Genomic DNA, 21,231 nt, shown 5'->3' with positions numbered 1-21,231 from the left:
TGTACTGGCTGTCCCCAGCTTGGGATGCTTGGGCTGCATTCCCTGTGTACCTCCACCTCTTATGGTCTCTCTGTTCCTTCCAGAGACAGCTCAGACACCTTCTACAGGAACTCCTTCCTGGTCTCCTCAGTTATAGTTGCCCTCCCCCTAAAACTGCTTTGTAGTTTTTCTCTTTAAATTTTTTCTCCTTATGCTTATATATGTCCTTGTCTTTTCCATTAGGATTTAAGCTCCTGAATAGGCATTGTTTCATTTGTTGTATCTATGTCCGCAAGCACTTGGCACAATGTGTGACACATAGTAGGTATTTAATAAACACTTGTCATTGGTTTTCCCTAAACCCTACCCCCTTTCTGAACTTTTGTTAATGTTAAGGGCACGGCCATCCCCCTAGTCACATAAGTGTCATCCTTGAATCTTCACTGTTACCCACATGTCCAGTCAGTTACCAGATCCTGTCTCCTTCTTTGTATCTTTGTATCTCCCAGATAGTTCCCCTTTTCTCCCCTCACACAGCTGCTGCACAAGCTTGGAACCTGCATTTCAAGAGCTCTGTGACTGATCACCCTGCCTCCCCGCTCCCCATTCTAGTCTATCCTGCACAAAGTTGCCAGAATGATTTGACTAAAAGTACAGATCTAACTATGTCACACACGTACCCCCTGCCCCCTCAGTAAATTCCAGTGGCCTCTTGTTCCATATACATACATACAAACCCCTCTGTTTGACATTTAAAGTTCTTCACAACCTCACTGCTTTCTCTCTTTCCAAGCTTTTTGTACCCGTTATTTTCCTCAGGTCAGTTAGTAAGTATTAAGCACCACAGTGTGCCAGTAACTGTGCCAAGTATTGAGGATACAAAGAAAGATAAAGATGGTGCCTGCTCCCAAGGAGCTCCCAGTCTAATAGGGAAGAAGATGTGCAAACAGCGATGGACGAGCAAGCTATAGAAAGAATAAATGGAAGTCATCTCAGAGGGAATGTTCTGGGTTTGAGGGGGATCGAGAACAGCTTCCTGTAGAAGGTGGGATTTTAGCTGGGACTTGAGGAAATCAGGGAAGCCAGGAGGTGGGGATGAGGAAGAAAAGACTTCCGGGCATGGGGGACAACCGGAAAAATACCCCACGTTAGGAGATGGAGCATCTTTTGTGAAGAGCAGCAGAAGGCGAAGGTCACTGGGTCACAGGGTGTGTGAGAGTGAGTAGTATCTAAGAAGACTGGAGGGGTAGGAGGGGGCTCTGAACATCCAGCAGGCTTCTGTATTTGATCCTGGCAGCAATGGAAGGCCACTCACTCCTGTGTTCCATCTGTACTCCCCTGCTTTCTGCTCCTCACATGCAATGCTCCATTTCCTCCTGTGCCTTTGAACTGCTTGCCATCTATGTTTGCAGTGTTCTCCCTGTTCATCTCCACCTCTTAGAATATCTGTTTTCCTTCAAGATTAAGCTAAACTTTCTGCCCGAGGCCTTTCCTGGTCCCCCAGTACTGCTGCCTTCCCCTCTTAACACCACCTTCCATCAGCTCTGTGTGTAACACATAGATGTCTTTTTATGTACACTTTGTCCCTTCATTGGGATATAAATCCCTTGAGGACAGGGACAATTTTTGCCATAAAGAAATTTTTTTTATATCCCTTGAGTTTAGCACAGTATTTGGTACATTTTTTGTTCAGTTGTTCTGCCATGTCCAACTCTTTGTGATCCTGTGAACCGTACTATCCATGTGATTTTCTTGGCAAAGATATCAAAATGGTTTGCCATTTCCTTCTTTAGTGGATTAAGGCAAACAGAAGGTAAGTGACTTGCCCAGGGTCACACACCTAAGAAGTGTCTGAGGCCTGATTTGAACTCAGGTCTTCCTGACTCCAGGCCCTATGCTCTAGACCCACTGAACCACCCAGCTGTCTCCTCTCTGGCATATAGTAAACATTAATAAGTGCTAGTTAATTGATTGATTGAGAGGTTCAATGGCTTCCTTGGGGCTACGTAGCCAATATATGTCAGTCAGGACTTGAACCCAGGTTTAAGTGACTCTAAGGCCAGCTCTCTAGCAACTTCACCATGCTACTTTTCCTTATGTGTCTGTCATTCATGTAAACTGAAATGTGTTTTTCTGTCCAAAGAAAAAATATTTCAGTTGCTTTATCCTAACTGCTCTCTATGATAAAACTCAGAATTTTACTTTTGAAAGTAAACTTTCTCAGTCTCTCCAGCTAGACTTGAATGTGTGTCAAAGACAAGTGGACAGTATATGCTGATTGATTGAAGTCCTTTTTGTGTTCTAAGACCATTCCAACTCAGTCAACATGACATAGCTGTGACTTGTGACAGTAATTTACATAACAGGAGAAATTTTTTTAAAAATTTATAAATTAATTTCAGTTTTTAAAAAGAGGGAAAATACCCTCTAAATTGTGGAAACATCTGTGGTTTGTAAGTGAATGCTTAGTATTTTTAACACATATATGTAATGTAATATAATATATAATTCACCGCACTAGTATCTCATTCTGAATAATAGATGTATAAACCATGTACAATCTTGCATGTGGAAGTGATAGAAGTGTAGGAAGACAGCAAAAGGGAACATGTAGAAAATGTAATCCTGGGGCTTAGAGCTCCACCAGGATGCAAATGACTTTGCAGTATATTCAGTTCTAATTTATTCTGAAGGCAGATTTTCCTGTTTGCAAACATACCTTTTCATGTGGTTGAAAATGCTACCAACCCCTCCTGCCCAACCTTGTGTCACTTTCCCTGTTTTACCTTTATCCATGTCTTGTCTGTTGATTACCACAGATGCTAGAACATTAGACTCACCCAGCTGCGATTCCCAAAAGTAGGACCCTTTTTTTTTTAGCCATCACTGGCTTGAGTTTATATTTTGGGAAGTGATGGTGGTATAAAAAGAAGATATCAATTAAAAAGTTTAAAAAACTTTATTTGGTTTTATAGATTAGAATATTAATATGTGCAAAGGTTTTGTGGTTCTGCTCCTGTGTGTTCCTAAAGATTTATTCTACAAATCAAAACAGATTCCATACCTTTTGTTTCCTGTTAATATTGTCGTCATAGGAAATAGAATTTTATTTCATAGTCATTTATACTATGTTATGCTTAAACTATATTAAGATAATCTGTTCTAATTTAATATCTGTTTCTTTCCTTTAGTTGATGACAGTGCGATTTTGGATTGTCAGTTCAGTGACTTTTATCATATTCCTCCAACTGGTTTTGAAAAAATATTATTTGAACAGCAAATCTTCTGAATATACTTCATTGAAACTTCTACCCCTACGATATCCCCCCCAAAAAAATTTACTGCCACCTTAATAAAGCCTCACTTGATCCCACAGGAAGTACATTCTCTGTTTTTAATAAACCTTTGTGAAGTTATCTAAGGAACCAACAGGTTAAATACAACAGCAGAATTGCCATTTAAAATACTAGTTGTGTTTTGGGATGTGCAAATCTGCATTCTGGACATTTTGATTCTTATATGCACAAATGGAAATTCACAGACAGTATTAAATGAAAATTTGGATGCTTTTGACATTTGGAAAGGAAATGTATTTCTTACATGAGACACTTTGCTTAAGTCATAGGGGTAAAGTCAGTTGTGATTTTATTCATTCTGAAGGTCGTACCTTGTTAAAAGAGAAGTATTATCTTGTCTGCAGCCCTCTTACTTTCTTTTATAGTATCCTTTTTGTGTACAGAATGAAGAGTGACAAATATGTAAAATTAACTGCTAGTTTTTTTCCAGCATGATCTATTCCGTATAAAAGTTGCTCTTTTTCATAAATGTTAGATTTCTGTTTAATTTGTACATTTCACTGCTTTGTATTTGCTTTATGTAAGAAATAACAGAATTATATATTTTTAATGATTGTCAAACATTATTATGTTGAATGTGAAAAAGCAAAACCGAACACAAGAAATATTTATGAAGACCACCATGCTGTATTATTTTACTCTCAGAGTGATTATGGATTGATCAGTGATGTAGTGTACACTGGCAAAACACAGTGGAAAATTATAATGAAGCTTTACACTTGAATTGTAAATCATAGTATCCTTTTCTGGAATATTTTATTTACATGTCTTGTTTTTCTGCAGTGAACAATAAAATGAATAATGGTTAAGGTGAAATTCAGTATCACAATTCACTACTGAAAACACATTCTTTTTAATTTGTGAGATATATATATGATGAGTCCAGTTTTCCTTTGTATACTAGGAGACATTATCTCAAAGTTTGGTATAGTTTGATATAGTGGAAAGAGCACTGAATAAAGTCAAAGGACCTACATTCAAATCCTGCCTCTGCTTCTGATTAGCTGGATGGTTTTGATGAAGTCATTTAATTTCTCTGGCCTACAGAGTCCTCATCTATAGCGTGAAGAGTGAATTTTTTTCAAAAGGCTGCTTTTTTATAACTGAGAGTAGCATTATAAAGACAGGAACATGTAGATAGACACAAAATGGCCCTGTACAAACCTGGTGTCCATGCTTGGCCAAGTCATCACTTGCCTCAGCTCTAATCCTATATGTTTACAAAACAGAGAAGTGAGTCCTTCCTGATGCCATCTAGATTTTGTTCTTTGCTCTCTAAGGCAAAATCACTGTAGTTTACCAAACTAAATGCAGAGTAGGTTAAAAAAAATAGAGGTCACCTCCTTCAGTCCCCTCCCTTTCACAGATGAAGATATTGAGATCCAGAGTGGTAGAAGTAGTTTGCGCTGGCCTAGAAGAGCTGAGGCAGGGCTAATGGTAGAACCCAGGTCTTTGGAATCCTAGAGCGTCAGCACTCTCTTCTCTGCATAGTACTGACTGTCCTAGGGACTGGGGAACTTTGGGGACTCTTAAAGTACCTGTGCCACTACCCACTTCTGCTCTGACGAAGGAAGCAGAGAGGAGAGTTCTGTACGTACACACACATACACCACTTAATATAACCTAATGAAGCATTCCTGAAGGTTTGTGATAAACTGATCCATTTGATGGGAAAACCTGGCAGAATGGTTGTCAGGCACCGATACTGAAGTGTTAATCATTTTCTTCAATATGCTCTTAGAAGGTTTATGAAGGAGTCAAACTGAACTCAGTTCACATTATATTAGTTTGTGACTTTGTATTAATATGTAAAGGGCATATTCACTTTTTAAAATTTTATTTTTAGTCTATACTGGTTACATCAATTTACTTTTCAATGTATTCCTCCCCTCTTTTTTATCCAGTGCAACTATGCCTTGTAACAAAAATTTAAAAAGCAACTCAGCAAAACTAAGAAACATATCAGCTGTATCTGACAATTTTTGCCATCCGTAATCCCCTGCCTCTGCAGCAAGGGGAGGAGGAAGGTAGAACACATTTGAAAGGAGTCTTAGTGCTTTATCACTAGAAAGCCCGTTTGCAGTCACGTCACTTGAGCCTTCCAGCAGACAGCCTTGTGGAGTAGGTCATGCTCAAGTAGGTGTGGCTTCTTAAAGAGGCCCCCAGAGGTGATGACTTGGCCAAGCATGGGCACCAGGTTCGTACGGCGCCATTTTGTGTCTGTCTACATGTTCCTGTCTTTATAATGCTACTCTCAGTTATAAAAAAGCAGCCTTTTGAAAAAAATTCACTCCTTCAAAACTCTCTTCCACCAAACATGCAGTACTAAAAATGACACTTTGTCTCAGAGTTTTCTCAACTTCTAGGTTCCCATTCTTTCTCTGGGAACACTTTTGAGAGAACTTAAAAATGAAGCACACCCTTAGATGAACAGAGAAATTAGTCTGACATAAGCACCTAACTTGAATGTTTAGTGGTAATAGGAGATATAAGTGCACATTCATTTTAGGAAATTAAAGTTCCAAGTTAGTTCTAGCTGGACGGGTGTCACGTTCAACATATTTTAGTTGCTTGTTCCTCTGTCTTGATATATTGTGTAAAGAATAATTCATAAAAATCCATTTACCAGGTTAATGTGGCTTTCTATACCAGCTCTGAAATTAAACAGTCGTGTAGCATTTTAGAGCAAACAGGACCTTGGGAGGCCAGCTGATAGGATAACATTACTCGGACTCAGAGAGCTTAAGTTTCGATTTTGACTGTGCTCTTTAATAGTACCGTTTATAATAGTGTTTAAGATGTGCAAAGTAGCTTTCAAGTTATTGAGACTTAGAGTAACCCTGTGAGAGAGGTGCTGTTATCCCTACTTTACATGTAGGCAAACTGAGGCAGACAGTGACTGGCAGAAGGTGAAACGGTTTGATAAGTATCTGAGGCTGGATTTTGAACTCCAGTCCGATTCCAGGTCCTGTGAGTGCTTTATGCATTGCTCCCTAGCCACTCATTCTGTCTGTATCCACACAACCCACTACTTTTTTTTTTTTTTTGCACATGGAGACTACCATTCAGATACAACAATAGGACAAAACTATACAGTTTTGATCTGGACTATCTGACAGGTTCTTATCTCATTGCTCCCTGGAGAACAGAATGTGTGGAATAACACTAGGTCCAGAACCACACCCAGTCTCAAGGTTTGAGGCACCCTCTTATTCCATGCTCTTATAGATCAAGTTTCAAGCCCCCTACTCCAAAGATCCTTCTTTTCCTGGCTTCCAACTCCCAATTATTCATCCTCCCTCTCAGATCCAGAGTCATTTCTGGAACTCCACACCCAAGCTCACCCTCACACACTCAGATCTGATTCATAGTCATGCAATGGAATCCCTCCCTCTGTGACTCAATCTGTCAGTTCAGTCACTGCCCAAAATGGTAATTATCTGAGTTTGTCTCAACTCTGACTGTGTGACTGTGGCAATTAAGAGATCGTTGGGAACTTTGGAGGCAGCAGTTTCAGGTGAGTGATGTCATAGGGAATCTCCTCTTCCATTTTAACTTTGGGTGGAACATCCCTCCCCCCCCAAACCTTTGGCAAACCCTTTTGTTGAGCATATACTTCCCTCCTTAGACATAAATTACACCTGATGGTGCTTAAGAGGATTGTTGAATAATGTTCTGTCAGTGGTTGCATCTCTCAAGCATGACCATAACATACAAACAGAAGACATGTTGGAGGAAAGTCTGATTGGTGGAATAGCAATGGGAGATCTGGCCCCTCATATTTATAATTGAGCATATTAAGAATAGAATGGAATATATGGAGAACAGAGCATGGATGGGATAGATAATGTTTTCATCCATTTGGAGAGTTAGCATTGTGGTCAGTGATTGAGCATTATGTGGCAAGGATGAGTCATGAGTTGATGAGATAATGGATGAGGGATAATATAGCATGGTTGTCACTCAGTGGGAGTGATTTGGGGGCATATCCAGATAGGGATGCCCAGCAATTTTGGAGTGGATATGGGTTCATATTCCTGAAGGATTGAACCTAGAATGAACCTTGTTTTGTGACATTGTGGATGACATGTGGACATCATGTTGGATGTTGGATGTTCTTCTAGGGCTTTGAGCCTTCAATTTAGGTTTCACTGCCCTCCCATTCCCAATATCATCTTTTGGGGAGCAATGAATAGACCTGAAATTTGCCATGCCTGAGTGATATGGTTGAGCCCCCAGTAGTCTCCACATCTGGAGAAAACATCTGGACCTTGGAAAGTGAACGGGTGAGAGAGAAGTGAGTGGGTCTGTTACACAGATTCACTTGAGAATCTTGATGAGTGAATTTAGATCAGTTAGAAAGACAGTAAGGTTTTGCCTGAAGAAATTTAGTGGCCTATCAAAGTCTCAATCTTATGTATTATATGTTTTATGATTCTTTGGTGAATATGGGAGTTGGGGAAGAGAGATCAAATATATATGTATAGTGTTTTTCTCTGAGGCTTTATGAATAGCCAAAGAGTAGGGCAGCAAATTAAAGCAGGTTTACAGTCTGTTCTAATACAATTAAAATCCCATATAATAATAAATTTCATTAGAAGATTTATGGTTGACTTTTTACTCAATTCAGTGTTGGAAATTTGTTTTATTTAAGAGTTTAATTCTAAAGGCTATTTTTTCTTCAACTACAGAATTGCATTTTGAAAACTAATGGTGCAGAAATCTTTATGCCACTGAATTATTTGAAATATGATAGGATTTAAAGCCCACAGGACAGAACTCTATTCAGGCACAATTGCCTGGAGATTTCATATAAAAATTCAGCTTCTGTACTAGGTAATTACTTCATTTCTCTGCTTCTTCTCTACTGTTTAAATGCAACAGTGGGATCCAAACAAAAAGAGTTAGTGTCCTGGGGTAAAAATAGGATTAATGTTGCTAGTTCAAATAAATGGAGTAACTCCATCTTTATAAATGACTATTAGGTTATTAAAGTTGATTACTTCATGTCATAAGAGGGTATATGACTCTCCTATTATTTTCTATTTGCCCTAAAATTTGAAGAATAATAATTATTAAAGGATGATCAAAACTATAAATATTTCCCAAGTAGCTCCTGCATTACAGGGAGACCCAAAAAGGAACCGTTTCTTCCCCAGTGGTTTACATTTATTTTGCAGTTAATAAACAGGGAATCAAAATTTAAACTTAAAACTTTTGAGGAAAGACAATACAATAGGATGTTAATTTTTTCACAGTTTGGAAGTCAGGGCAGTTGGTTTGTGAGACAGGAAGGCGATAGCTGCTGCTAGCAGTTCTAACAAAGCCACCAGTGTCTCCTTCCACGCCAAAGATGCCTATAGACAAGAAATAAAAAAAGGAGAAACCTAGGTAGAATTTCTGGGCAGTTTTCTAGACTGGCCCATCGTGCTGTGGTACTACTCCTGTGTTTTGGGGGAGAGAGGGAGAACAAGAAAATGGACCTCTTTGTGGGCGAGGCATTGCAGCCCGAGGGGTCTAGTCAGCTGAGTGACTTTCTCTGTGGGTTTTATTCCCCTGTGGGCGGGTACATCTGTAAGAACAGTTCTGTATGCCAGGCCATGTGATAAAGTTGTTTGAGATCTTAGGCACTTTTTAATGAGCTATGCGATGATGTCACTGTGTCATAAAGTCAGCAACAGCTGCATTTATGTTGGTCCTTTTTAGCCCTTCTTTGTTCTATTTCAGATGCCTTTGTCAGAGGAGTCCTGACTGTAATATCTCCACTATGGACTCTAAGTCTTTCCCCATCTCAGAATTCTAGAAGGACCTGAAAGAAGTAACACATAGGCTAGATGAACAGCTACAGGAATTGCAGGGAGGGGTCCCTCATGTTGTGGTAAAACAGGAGCACTGGCGTACGTGGTGACTTCGCTGGTGCTCTTCGATGAGAAGTGTTTCTCATGCCCAGAGCTGCTGTTGTTTTCCCTGTCCTCATTCCAGGAGGCTTTGTAGGGCAGTATGACCCAGTGTGGCTTGCCAAGCATGGACTTTACCATGGGCATGTTGGGGAAAACTTCCCTACTTGGGCACTTCTCCAATGGAGAAGGGCAGCTCCCTGATGGGGAAGTAACCTGTGTCATCTCTAGCGGAACTTGTAGCCACTGGAAAATACCAACATCACAAACAAGTTGTGGCTACTTCCACGATGGGTCTCTGTTGTCGTGGAAGATGGGCTTTGTCATACTCCAGGTCTCTAGTGGATCTCATCGATGTGAATACTCTTTTCAAGAAAACAGATCACAATCCACCCACTTACCTGTCCTATGTGATTATCATTGACTTTGCATGGATGTAAATAGAGCACAAAAGCTATCTCGCATTGAATTAATATCACTCCCACCAGGAATGTGATGAGGCAGGGTCTGTCCTCTACTTTGTCCAGGAAGGGAAGCAAGGAGGACAGGCCTTAGAAAGAGGATAGTCTTACTACAATAGAAAGACTGAAGAGTTGATCTTTGAAGTGTTTTATTGTTGTAGTAGTTTGCTATTTCCTTCTCCAGTCCATTTAACAGATATGGAAACTGAGGCAAATAGGGTTAAGTGACTCACCCAGGATCACCCAGCCAGTAAGTATCTGAGGCCAGATTTGAACTCAGGAAAATGAGTCTTCCTGATTCCAAGTCCAGTGCTCTATATACTGCACCACCTACCTGCCCAATGTATGAAGCTGATGGACCACATCAACTGGTCCAATGCTACCTGAAACTTCATAAGAAATATAACGTTTCTGAAACGATTTCTGAAGTTTTTAAATGACAACATCAGGAAAACAAAAGCCTGTTTTTTGAAGTTTCTCGATTGGTTAATTTTAGAACAAAAAATTTGAGCAAGTCATTGACTGTAGAACAAATACATAGTGTGAGCAGCAAGCCATTTTCTCAGAGAAGCCAGGTGTGTCCAGGCAAAGAAGACAGCTCCTAATTTGAAGAAATGTCCAGATTGGGGGGGCGGAGCCAAGATGGCAGAGTGAAAGCAGTGACTTGCTTGAGCTCTCCCCCCAAACCCCTCCAAATACTCATAAAAAATGGCTCTAAACAAATTCTGAAGTAGCACAACCCACAAAAAGACAGAGTGAAACAAATTTCCAGCCCAAGACAACCTGGATGATTGATCAGAAAGGTGTATCGTGCCGGGCTGGGAGTGCAGTGCAGCGCAGCGTGGGCATGCAGGCCGCAGCGAACCTGGAGCAGGCCTCAGAGGACTGAATCTCAGGCAGCTGTGGAGGTTTCCAGACTCCTCAATCCACGAATGCCAAAGACAACTTAGAAGGTCAGTGGGAAAAGTCTGTTTCTGTCGGTGGTCAGAGAGGAAGGCGTGGTCTCAGATCCATTCCCCAAGAGCGTGGCCCTGGGGGGGCAGCTGCTTCCCGAGCTTCCGGCCCACAGACTGAGGGGGAATCCAGTGGCTGATTAGAGAGGGATTGCAGGGATCTCTTTGCCAGTGCTGAGGCAGAAATCTCTTGCTTTGCCCATGCTTGGATCTGGGTCACAGTTCTGGGCGGCAGTGCTGGGGTGAGGAGGAGCCTGGCGTGGTGGAGCTTGTAGTGGCTGTGGAGAGGAACCCTCCTCACAGTTACAGGACAGAAAGGAATACTTGTGGTCACAGGCCAGGAAAGGAGTAAACACCTCGCCCCTTATCATACCACCTTGGAAGAACTGAAAATTTACAGGTCCCTACAAGTATCTCTGAAAACAGCTACACAAACCCCTGAAGCTTGGGACAGTACACTCTCCACATTGGAAGCAGACTCTTACCTTAACAAAGAGTTTAAAACTCAAGTAATTGGCTGGGATCATGAGCAAGCAGCGCAAAAAGAGTCAGACTATAATCTTACTTTGGTGAAAAAGAAGATCAAAATATACAACCAGAAGACAACAAAGTCAAAGCTCCTACATCCAAAGCCTCCAAGAAAAATATGAATCAGTCCCAGGCCTTGGAAGAGCTCAAAAGGGATTTTGAGAAGCAAGTAAGGAAGTAGAGGAAAAACTGGGAAGAGAAATGAGAGTGAAAAAAAAATCAAGTCAGCTTGCTAAAGGAGACCCAAAAAAATACTGAAGAAAATAACACCTTAAAAAATAGCCTAACCCAAATGGCAAAAGAGGTCCAAAAAGCCAATGAGGAGAAAAATGCCCTAAAAAGAAAAATTGGCCAAATGGAAAAGGAAGTCCAAAAGATTACTGAAGAAAATACTTCCTTAAAAATTAGAATAGAGCAATTGGAAGTAGTGACTTTATGAGAAATCAAGACACTGTAAACAAATCCAAAAGAATGAAAAATTAGAAAACAATGTGAAATATCTCATTGGAAAAACAACTGACCTGGAAAATAGATCCAGGAGAGAGAATTTAAAAATTATTGGACTATCTGAAAGCCATGATCAAAAAAAAGCCTAGACATCATCTTTCAAGAAATTATCAAGGAAAACTGCCCTGATATATTAGAACCAGAGGGCAAAATAGAAATTGAAAGAATCCACAGATCTCCTGAAAGAGATCCCCAAAGGAAAACTCCTAGGAATATTGTAGCCAAATTCCAGAGTTCCCAGGTCAAGGAGAAAATATTACAAGCTGCCAGAAGGAAACAATTCAAGTACTGTGGAAACACAATCAGGATAACACAAGATTTAGCAGCTTCTACATTAAAGGACCGCAGGGCATGGAATATAATATTCCGAGGGCAAAGGAGATAGGATTACAACCAAGAATCACCTACCCAGCAAAACTGAGTATAATCCTTCAGGGGAAAAAATGGTCATTCAGTGAAATAGAGGACTTTCAAGCATTCTTGATGAAAAGACCAGAGCTGAATAGAAAATTTGACTTTCAAATACAGGACTCAGTGGAACATGAAGAGGTAAACAGGAAAGAGAAATCATAAGAGACTTATTAAGATTGAACTGTTTACATTCCTGCATGGAAAGATGATATTTATAACTCATGAGACCTTTGTCAGTATTAGGGTAGTTGGAGGAAAAAATTATATGTATGTATATAGTAGATAGATAGATAGAGGGCACAGGGTGAGTTGAAGATTAAGGGGTCATATCTGGAGAATAAAATTAAGGGATGAGAGAGGATTATACTCGGAGAAGAAGAAAGGGAGAGGTAGAATGGGGTAAATTATCTCACAAAAAAAACAGAAAAGAAAAGTCTCTTACAGTGGAGGGGAAGTGGGGGAAGGTGAGAGGGAATGAGTGAATCTTATTCTCATAGGATTTGGCTTAAGGAGGGAATAACATACACATTCAATTGGGTATGGAAATCTGTCTTACCCTACAGGAAAATAGGGGGAGAAGGGGACAAGAGAGCAGGGGGATGATAGAGAGGAGGGCAGATTGGGAAAGGCAGTAATCAGAAGTAAATACTTCTGAGGAGGGACAGGGTCAAAAGAAAGAATAAAGGGCAGGGTAAGATTAAGGGAAATAGAGTTAGTTTTTCACATGTCTACTATGGACGTGTTTTGCATAACTGCACATGTACAACCTATATTGAGTTGCTTGCCTTTGTTGCTTGCCTTTTCAATGAGGGTGGGTGGGGAGGGAGGAAGAGAAAATTTGAAACCTAAAGTTTTAAAAACATGTTTAAAAAAAATGTTTTCACATGCTACTGGGAAATAAGAAATACAGGAAATGGGGTACAGAAGTCTATCCTGCCCTACAGGAAAATAGAAGGAGAAGGGGATAAGAGAAGGGGAGAGAGATAGAAGAGAGTACAGACTAGGGGAAGGGATATTCAGAATGCATGCCATCTTGGGGTGGGGGGAGGGGGGAGATGGGGTGAAAATTTGGAATTCAAAAACTTGTGGGAGTGAATGTTGAAAACTAAAAATAAATAAATTTATATTAAAAAAAAAAAGAAATGTCCAGATTGCCTCAGAACTCTTACATAAGCCACTGCCACTGGTGAACCGAAAAAAGTTAGGGCCTCCTATTGTCTAGAATTTTTTTTTGCCTTTTTCCTTTATGTGGTTGTATCTATATGTGAAGACTCTTCTCCCCCATTTCAGTGTCTGGAATGATTATTAAAACTGAATCGCTTTTATGACCAGTAAGTTGTCCCCAGTTGTTTTTTTTTTCTCTTCTGTGTGTGTATGTGTGCTCATGCATGTGCCTCCAATGTGGACAGGTTCCTGAGCCAATAAAAACTTGCAAAGTGAGAGTTCTGTTGGCTAAATTTACTTGTCTTAGGAAAGGAGAACTGTTTTCCAGACAAAATAATCCAAATAAAAGTCTTGACCACAAATGCTAGGTTGATTTCTCCTCTGAGGAATCATACTGCCTTCAGTCTGTCAACATGTTATATATCCAACGCACCTTTCAAAAGGACTGACAGTACTTCCCGCCATATTGGTAAGCCTAAGTTTAGATTCACCCAAGTTTGACAGTGTTCACACTCTGTGACAAACTCCAAACCAAGATGGATCTGAATCAGCTGAATGGGAGAGGGAAGCCCAGTGAGGACCAGATCAAGCCCGTGATTGATGTACATTGCCTCTAGGCAAAGGATGGCATCACTTTTAAGGGTGCCAGCATCAAGAATGCCCCTGGCCATTTTTTGTTTATCCATAATAATGGGAAACAGGGTTAGTGAGACTATGGTAGTAGAAATTTTGAGAAAATATAAAACCTTATTTTGTACAACAGCACCTACTTTCCTAAACATTTGACTAGAGTTGCTTACTAACACATAAATTAACTTATTTTTGTATTCACTCTTGTTTTCTTCCCTAATGAGCATCTTAATGTAGCAACCAGAGCCTCCTTTTACAATGGCACCCCAGAAAACTGTCTGCAGTTCCAGATACTTTGTGGATAAGCATCCACTCAAAACCATAGATGTTTGAAAGTTTTTACTGACATGTTTACTTTTATCGAGCCAACCTGAGGATCCAGTAATTTTTTTTAAAGAGATGTTTAATCAGTCATCATAGCAAAAATAGTTTTTTTAAAAGATGTTTAATGTCATCATAGCAAAAAAAAAATTTTGAATAGCAAAAAAATATTAAAAAAGTATATCCCCATGCATAAATGGGCCACATTCTCCTCCAGGGTACCACATCACTAGTGAGGAAGGCACAACTTCAAAGAACTCAGCATGAAAAATACTATTCACATAGAGAACTAAGCATATTTTTCCTTTATTTTTCTTGCTTTTTAAAAAATTTGACTAATGTAGTAATGTATTACATGACTTCATATGTATAATATGAAGAGAGGGAGAGTGATTTGGAATCACAAATTAAAAGCTGAAACTCCCTCATTTTACAAATAAAGAAACTTATACCCGGAGTGACTTGTCCCAGATCACATAACTAACTAGAAAGTGTCAGAGTCTAGACTCAAACCCTTCTTCTGACTGTAAGACCTTAAAAACTTACAGCACTAGCTAGTGAGGGCAACATACGCACCTCTCCATCCCTGCAAAGACTGGATCAAACATGGCAGATCAGAGATTTGTTATGATGGTAACATGGGCTTTGGACAGGGAAGAAAAAAGGGAAGATTGATTAGGTGAATTGTGGATCTGGGGAATTTTTCCTAGCAAGCAAACACAAATTTGATTTCAAATCCACATGTGCTACGTAACTCACAACTGATTTATTTCCTAACTTTTTTTTTTTAATGGGGCCTAAACCAAAGATATGTAAGTAGAGAGCTGAGAAGCTGGACCTGGACAGCATGTGAACTCCAACACTGGGATGTTCCTTTAGGCCGTGGTTCACTTGCCAAGACTTTTTAAAAATCCTTGGTATGAAACCAGAAGCTGGGTGATATAGGGAGGCACTGTGGTGTTACGGAAAGAACTAACTTGGAGGTTAGAAAGACCTGGGTTCGAGTCCAGGCCAATTCATCAGCCCTTTACCTCCTCCAGGCCTCTGTCTCTTCAGCTATAAATAGGAATAATAATCCCTGCATTGCCTCCCTCACAGAGCTGTTGTGAAGAAAGCTTTGTGAAAACTGTTTTGCATAGGGCAGCTAGGTGGCAAAGTTGATAGAGCACTGGCTGTGGGGTCAGGAGGACCTGAGTTCGAATCCAGCCTCAGACACTTGACACTTACTAACTGGGTGACCTTGGGCGAGTCGCTTGACCCCAATTGCCTTGCCAAGAAAAAAAAAATAGAAAACCACTTTGTGCCATCTCAAAGGGAGCTGTTATTTGTAGAGGCATATGTATGTGTATACATATGTGAGTATATACACATTCATACATAAACATGTATATACATACACACATGCACAAATAGCATGTCACCTGGTAGCATATAAATAAACTCCTTGCAAGCAGGGATTGTGTGATTGTTTCATTCTTTGTATTTGTATCCCAGTACTTTGCACAGTGCCTGGCACATTGTAGTCATTTTAATCGTGACTAACTCTTTCTGACCCCACCTGGGTGTTTTTTTGGCAGAGGTACTAGAGTAGTTTGACGTTTCCTTCTCCAGCTCGTTTTACAGATGAGGAAACTGAGGCAAACAAGGTGAAGTGACTTGCCCAAGGTCACACAGCCAGTAAGTATCCGAGACCAGATTTGAACTCAGGAAGATGTCTTCCCAACTCCCTTCCCAGCACTCTATCCACTGCGCCATCTAGCTGTCCCCCTGGCACATTGTAGTTGCTAGTTAACAAATTCTTGATCACTGATTCATCAGTTGATCTTTGCCTGTATTCCTCTGTGTGAAATGGCCTAGTCTGATCCCTAGGGAAATAGGAAAGGCCAAAATAAAGGAAAAAGCAACTGGAAAAGAGTATTTAGTTTTGTAGATGATGGTGGTTTTGTTGTGGTGGTTTTGTTGTATTATTTGCGATTTTTCTCTGGGAAAGGAATCCGAGTAGAAGCTGTGCAATCATTACACAGCTATGTCAGTTATGGCCAATGTACAGTGTCAGTGTGCAGGTAATAAAGCAGATGGACAACACTGAGGATAATCACAGTTAACATGGTTTTTACTTTATTGAGTTTCAAGCCCTTTAACTGTTATTAAAACAATAAATCTTTTTGGTACATTTTCCTCAAGGTAAAAAAAAAAGAAAAGGGAAGCCACACTGCACACTCATAGCCCAGAGGTTTCAGGAGCAGCAGGAAGTGGAGTGCATCAACCTATAACTGCAGACAGAGATTTCACTTGCATTAAATGGATGTCAGCGCAGGGCAACCAGTGGTAGACGAGGGCCGCAAGCACCTCGCTCCTTGTGGCCCAGCTGACCACAGTATTTGCTAGGGATTTAATGCTTCTACTTAACCAAAAGTTCAAGCCATCGTACATGCTAAGTGTGTCTAATTCAATCCAATTACTTGAAACAGAAATTGTCCCCAGCCCAGGTTACCAGATGGTTTCACATGTGTACGTATGCATGCATGCATGCACATGCCCAAATGTGTGCACACATATACATATGTATACATATTTGGTATACAGAAGAAAACAAAAAGAGTTTTAGAAGGCAAGACAAAGAGGGGGATTTTGTTCAATTTAATATATACTTAGAAAAAAAAAGCTATACGTGACAGAAGTTCGTGATTTCATATATACAATGCTTTTTTGTTGTTCTTTGTGTATTGGAATATATTCATTAATGATTGTTAATTTAAGCTCACAATTAAAAACGTTTGGAAAGAAGTACTGGATTTGGGATAGTTTATATGTAATATACACACATGTGTCTATGTACAGTGAGGGGTAGTATATATATGTATATATATGATATATATACATACAAGCATATACATATTTGTATGGAATATATACATGTGTTTGTGTATTTTGTATATACGCTACCCCCAATACAATGCTTTTTCCTTTTAAATAAATTATGTTTTTATAAGCTCAAATTAACAATAATTAATTATATTTAACAATCATTAAATTAACAATCATTAATGTATGTATAGATGTATATGTGTTTGTTTATTCTATCTATCATCTATCTATCCCTTAAGGGAGTATAGGATAGTGACCGGCTGGACCTATTTGTTACTTTACTAGTATAAGGAACTCCTTGGTGAAGACACTTTCTCTCTTAGAGAGTTGCCCAGAGCACTGAAATATTTAAGTGACTTGTGTAGGGTCACACAACCAGAGGCAGAAGCAGGACTGGAACTTGGAACTCAGGCTTTGTTGTCTCCAATGTTAGTTTTCTACCCACTATGCCATGCTGCCTCCTAAGGGTGAGAGGGAAGTGGGGTGATGGAAGGAGGGAGGGAGAGAGAAGGAGGGAGGAGCAGAGAGAGGGGGGAGGAAGGGAGGGAGGGAGAGGGGGAAGGAGGAGAGGAGGGAGGAGAGATCGGAAGACAGAGACAGAAGAGACAGAGAAACAGAGAGAGAGAGAGAGAGAGAGAAAATGAGAATGTGTGAATATGTTTTTCCCCTTAAGGGAGTAAAAGAAAGATGCCTAACTTATGGAGAAGTGAGTACAATATCAGTACAGACGGAACCTGGCTGAACAACTCACTGACAGAAAGTACTTCCAAATAACTTAGATTAAAAAAAAGGAATAAGTAAAAAGAGTTCGCAGTGGTAGCGGAGACAAGAACTTGAGGTGCATGATAAAAACCTTGCATTCCCAATTTGTGCCAAACACTTTTCCGTCTTAACTGGGAGCCACATGTACAAAAATATTCATAGCAGCTCTTTTTGTGGTGGCAAAGAATTGGAAATTGAGGGGCTACGCATCAACTGGGGAATGGCTGAACAAGACGTGGCATATGAATGTAATGGAATACTATTGTGCTATCAGAAATGATGAGCAGGCAGAATTCAAAAGAACTTGAAAAGACACATGAACTGATGAAGAATGAAATGAGCAGAACCAGGAGAACATTGTACACAGCAACAGCTACATTATGGCATCACTGACTTTGATAGACTTGGCTCTTCATAGCAACACAAGAATCTAAGACAACTCCAAAAGATTCATGATGGAAATTGCTATCCACACCCAGAAAAAGAAATATGGAATCTGGATGCAGATAGAAGCATATTGTTTGCTCTCCTTTTCCTTTGTTGTCTTGTTTTATTGCTTCATTCTCACGGTTCCTCCTATTAGTTCCAATTGTTCTCTACATCATGACTAATGGGAAAATATGTTTAACATGAATGTATATATGTAGGGCTCCTATATGGGATTGTATGCTGTCTGGGGGAGGGAGAGAAGAAATGGGAGGGGAAGAAAATTTAAAACTCAAAATCTTATGGAAGTGAATGTTGAAAATTAAAAATAAATAAATTTAAATTTTTTTTAAAAAGTGAGGGGATTCTTTAATGCCATTAGCTCAAATCCACATTCTGGTGAGTTTTCTTCAATATCGATTGCTTGTTACAGTTAGTATCTTCCTTGTATCATCAATACCCTCCCATGGTTAATGACCCAGTATCATTTAACCAATTAACATCAATTAGCTTAACTGATTAACGTTAATTAACTTTTAGAAAGGCACTTGCCAAGAAAATGTAAGAAACAGAAATTACAAAGTATTTCCCCCTAATAGCAGTTCTGCGTGCTCTAAGAATAGGGCTCCCATCCCCCTGTTACACTGTAATAATTATCATAAATATCACCAACAAAATGGCATCGCTTAAGTGCCTTAAGAGTAACTCCCAACCTTTGGGCTACAGAAAAGTTTTACAAGTTTACAAAATGTTTACCACTAGAGATCTTTACTTGTAAATTGAAAAAAATAAAAAATAAACCAACTTTGACTTCCCCTTCTTCTCCTTCTTTCTATATCATTCTCCTTCCATACTCAACAGGGCTGAGACATCAGAAGGTGGCAAGGTCCATGGTAGAGACTTTAGGTATTGTACTGCATTATAGTTTGATTTGAGAAGCACTATTTTAAGAGATATGGGCTCAGATTCTTATAATCTAGCCAATAGCTGACTAATGTTCAGATTCCTTAAGAGTCTGGCCAATATGGCAGATGTTCTAATAAACCTTGTCTTTGGCCAAAAGCAGGCTTGGGTTGAATTCTTGTGGGCAAGACCGGCATGTTGTGATTTTGGGGTCCCAGCACCCCTAGCCCTCAACATTTCAGTGGACCGTATGGGGAAGCTACCTAACCCCAAGTTCTCCAGCTAAGACATGGCCTCCCCCACTTCTTTCTTGCCCTGCAGTTGGGGTCACTCTCCAAGCAACTAGGAAGGCTTGGAGGTGCTTTTGGGCAGACAGTTACAAGGCTGTCTCGTGCTTGGCTTGGTACTCTCTGTTCACTGGTTTGGTTCGAGGCCCTGGACCTGGGTACACCTTCTGCAGCATAGAGGACAAAGATGAATACCCTATCCAGAAGTATATGCCCAATTCTGTCTATTCTCTTGGCACTAGGGAATTGGGAAAACTGCAGGTACTTTTTGGTTCCCTGAGGCTTACTTACTCCCTTCCCTCTACACCCCTGAATCCTCCTTCAAGGAGGCTACAGAGAAAAGTTAGAAGAGCTAAAAACATCATAGCAGATTCTGGAGGTTTTGTGATTAGTCATTAAGGAGTTTTGAACCACATCCTTACAACCCTGGTCACTCCCTTCTCCCACTCCCTTCCCTTGAGTCAAGAAGGTATCTGTTAATCCCTCTCATTGGAGAAGAGAGTTGCACCCTCCCCGACCTGGTGAAAGGAAGGAGGGGAGAGGGCCAGCAGCTACAGCACATAGGTCCCAATGGCAATGGCCTTGGGCCCTGGGGCAACCTTTGCCTGGAAGCAGCACATCCTGCTCAAGGTAAAGAAGCTAGCCTCTCAACTTGGGTAAGCACACTGTCTTGAAGTTGTAGTTTTAACTATTAATGATGAGATGTTGATTCTCTGTGTAAAATAATTTGGGAATGCATTTAAACAAAATTGAAGTCACCTGATTGGTAATGGGTTTGTTTCAAGTGTCAAATTGCTGAACTTTTTGTATCAGTTATGTCAAGCAACTTTTCATAATTTGGTTACTGCTAAAATAATTTGGCTATTGTTAGTTATTGTTTTAATGTATTAACTTGCCAAAAAGCTTATTTGGGAGCTTGCTGAGAATTTGCAAGTATATAGAAATAATATCTAACAATTGGCTTTTTACACCAGGACAAATTTAAATTTGAGATATAAATGATTTTAGGGGGCTCTTACACTTATACTTCTCCCTATATCTGGACCCTGCAGTCTTTTCTGTCAGATTTGTGTTTTCCAGACTACAGGCCATTCACCTACAGTTGGTAGCAAACAGAGAGTACCGGCTAATGTCCCCCCATCATCCCCTGTGCTTGGTTCCAATGAACCTCTTTGGGACCCCCTCAAGGCAGGGACAGCTCTATGCCCCTTGCCAGCAGGAATCAGTTTCAGAAGCCAAGACTTTCGACCCTTACCCCAAAAGAATTTGGGTCCCATTTCTTTGAGGTGGGAATGATAGGGATAGGATCTGAATGCCTAAAAGGAAAAGACTGTCTTTGGCATCTTGACCCCCAAAAAGGGAAAGACCGTATTTGGGATCTGGACCCCCAAAAAGGAAAAATCCTGGACTTTCCTACCTGGCCAAATCTCTTGGTGTTCACCTGGGATGATAATCCTATTAATTGGCCTTTCATTGTAGCTAAACCCAATATCCCAATTCTGTTCTGTTACCTCCCAATTATCCCTGGCTACTTCCCACCCTTAATCCTGTCTAGACTCCATTCTCCCTTGGTCACATGATCCAGGTCCCAGGCTTTCTGTTTACCCTAACTTAATGGCCACTCCCATCCAGATCTTCCTGAGACTACCTCCTCCAGTCACCCCAAACAACTTGGCCACTCCTAGATCCCTCCCACAGTCTCTGTATATAAGGTTCATCTGGTCTCCATTAAGGTGTTCAGCTTCTTATAATCTAGTCAAGAGCTCATCAATGTTCAG

At 40.2% G+C, this 21,231-nt stretch overlaps 1 protein-coding gene across 1 annotated transcript in view; it reads left to right on the top strand.

The window, feature by feature from the left end:
* SPRYD7 (SPRY domain containing 7) overlaps positions 1-3,305 on the top strand; it is a 28,687-nt gene extending 25,382 nt beyond the window's left edge. Inside the window, exon 5 of the mRNA XM_020993680.2 lies at positions 3,171-3,305. Coding sequence (XP_020849339.1) covers positions 3,171-3,268 — 98 coding nt within the window. The 3' untranslated portion in view covers positions 3,269-3,305. The remainder of the gene's footprint in view (positions 1-3,170) is intronic.
* The last annotated feature ends 17,926 nt before the right edge of the window (positions 3,306-21,231 follow it).

Source organism: Phascolarctos cinereus, unplaced genomic scaffold (genome assembly GCF_003287225.1).
Source record: "Phascolarctos cinereus isolate Bilbo 61053 unplaced genomic scaffold, phaCin_HiC Scaffold_726;HRSCAF=1367, whole genome shotgun sequence".
NCBI lineage: Eukaryota > Metazoa > Chordata > Mammalia > Diprotodontia > Phascolarctidae > Phascolarctos > Phascolarctos cinereus.
The sequence above is the reverse complement of the archived record's forward strand: the minus strand, read 5'-3'. Positions and strand labels throughout refer to the sequence as shown.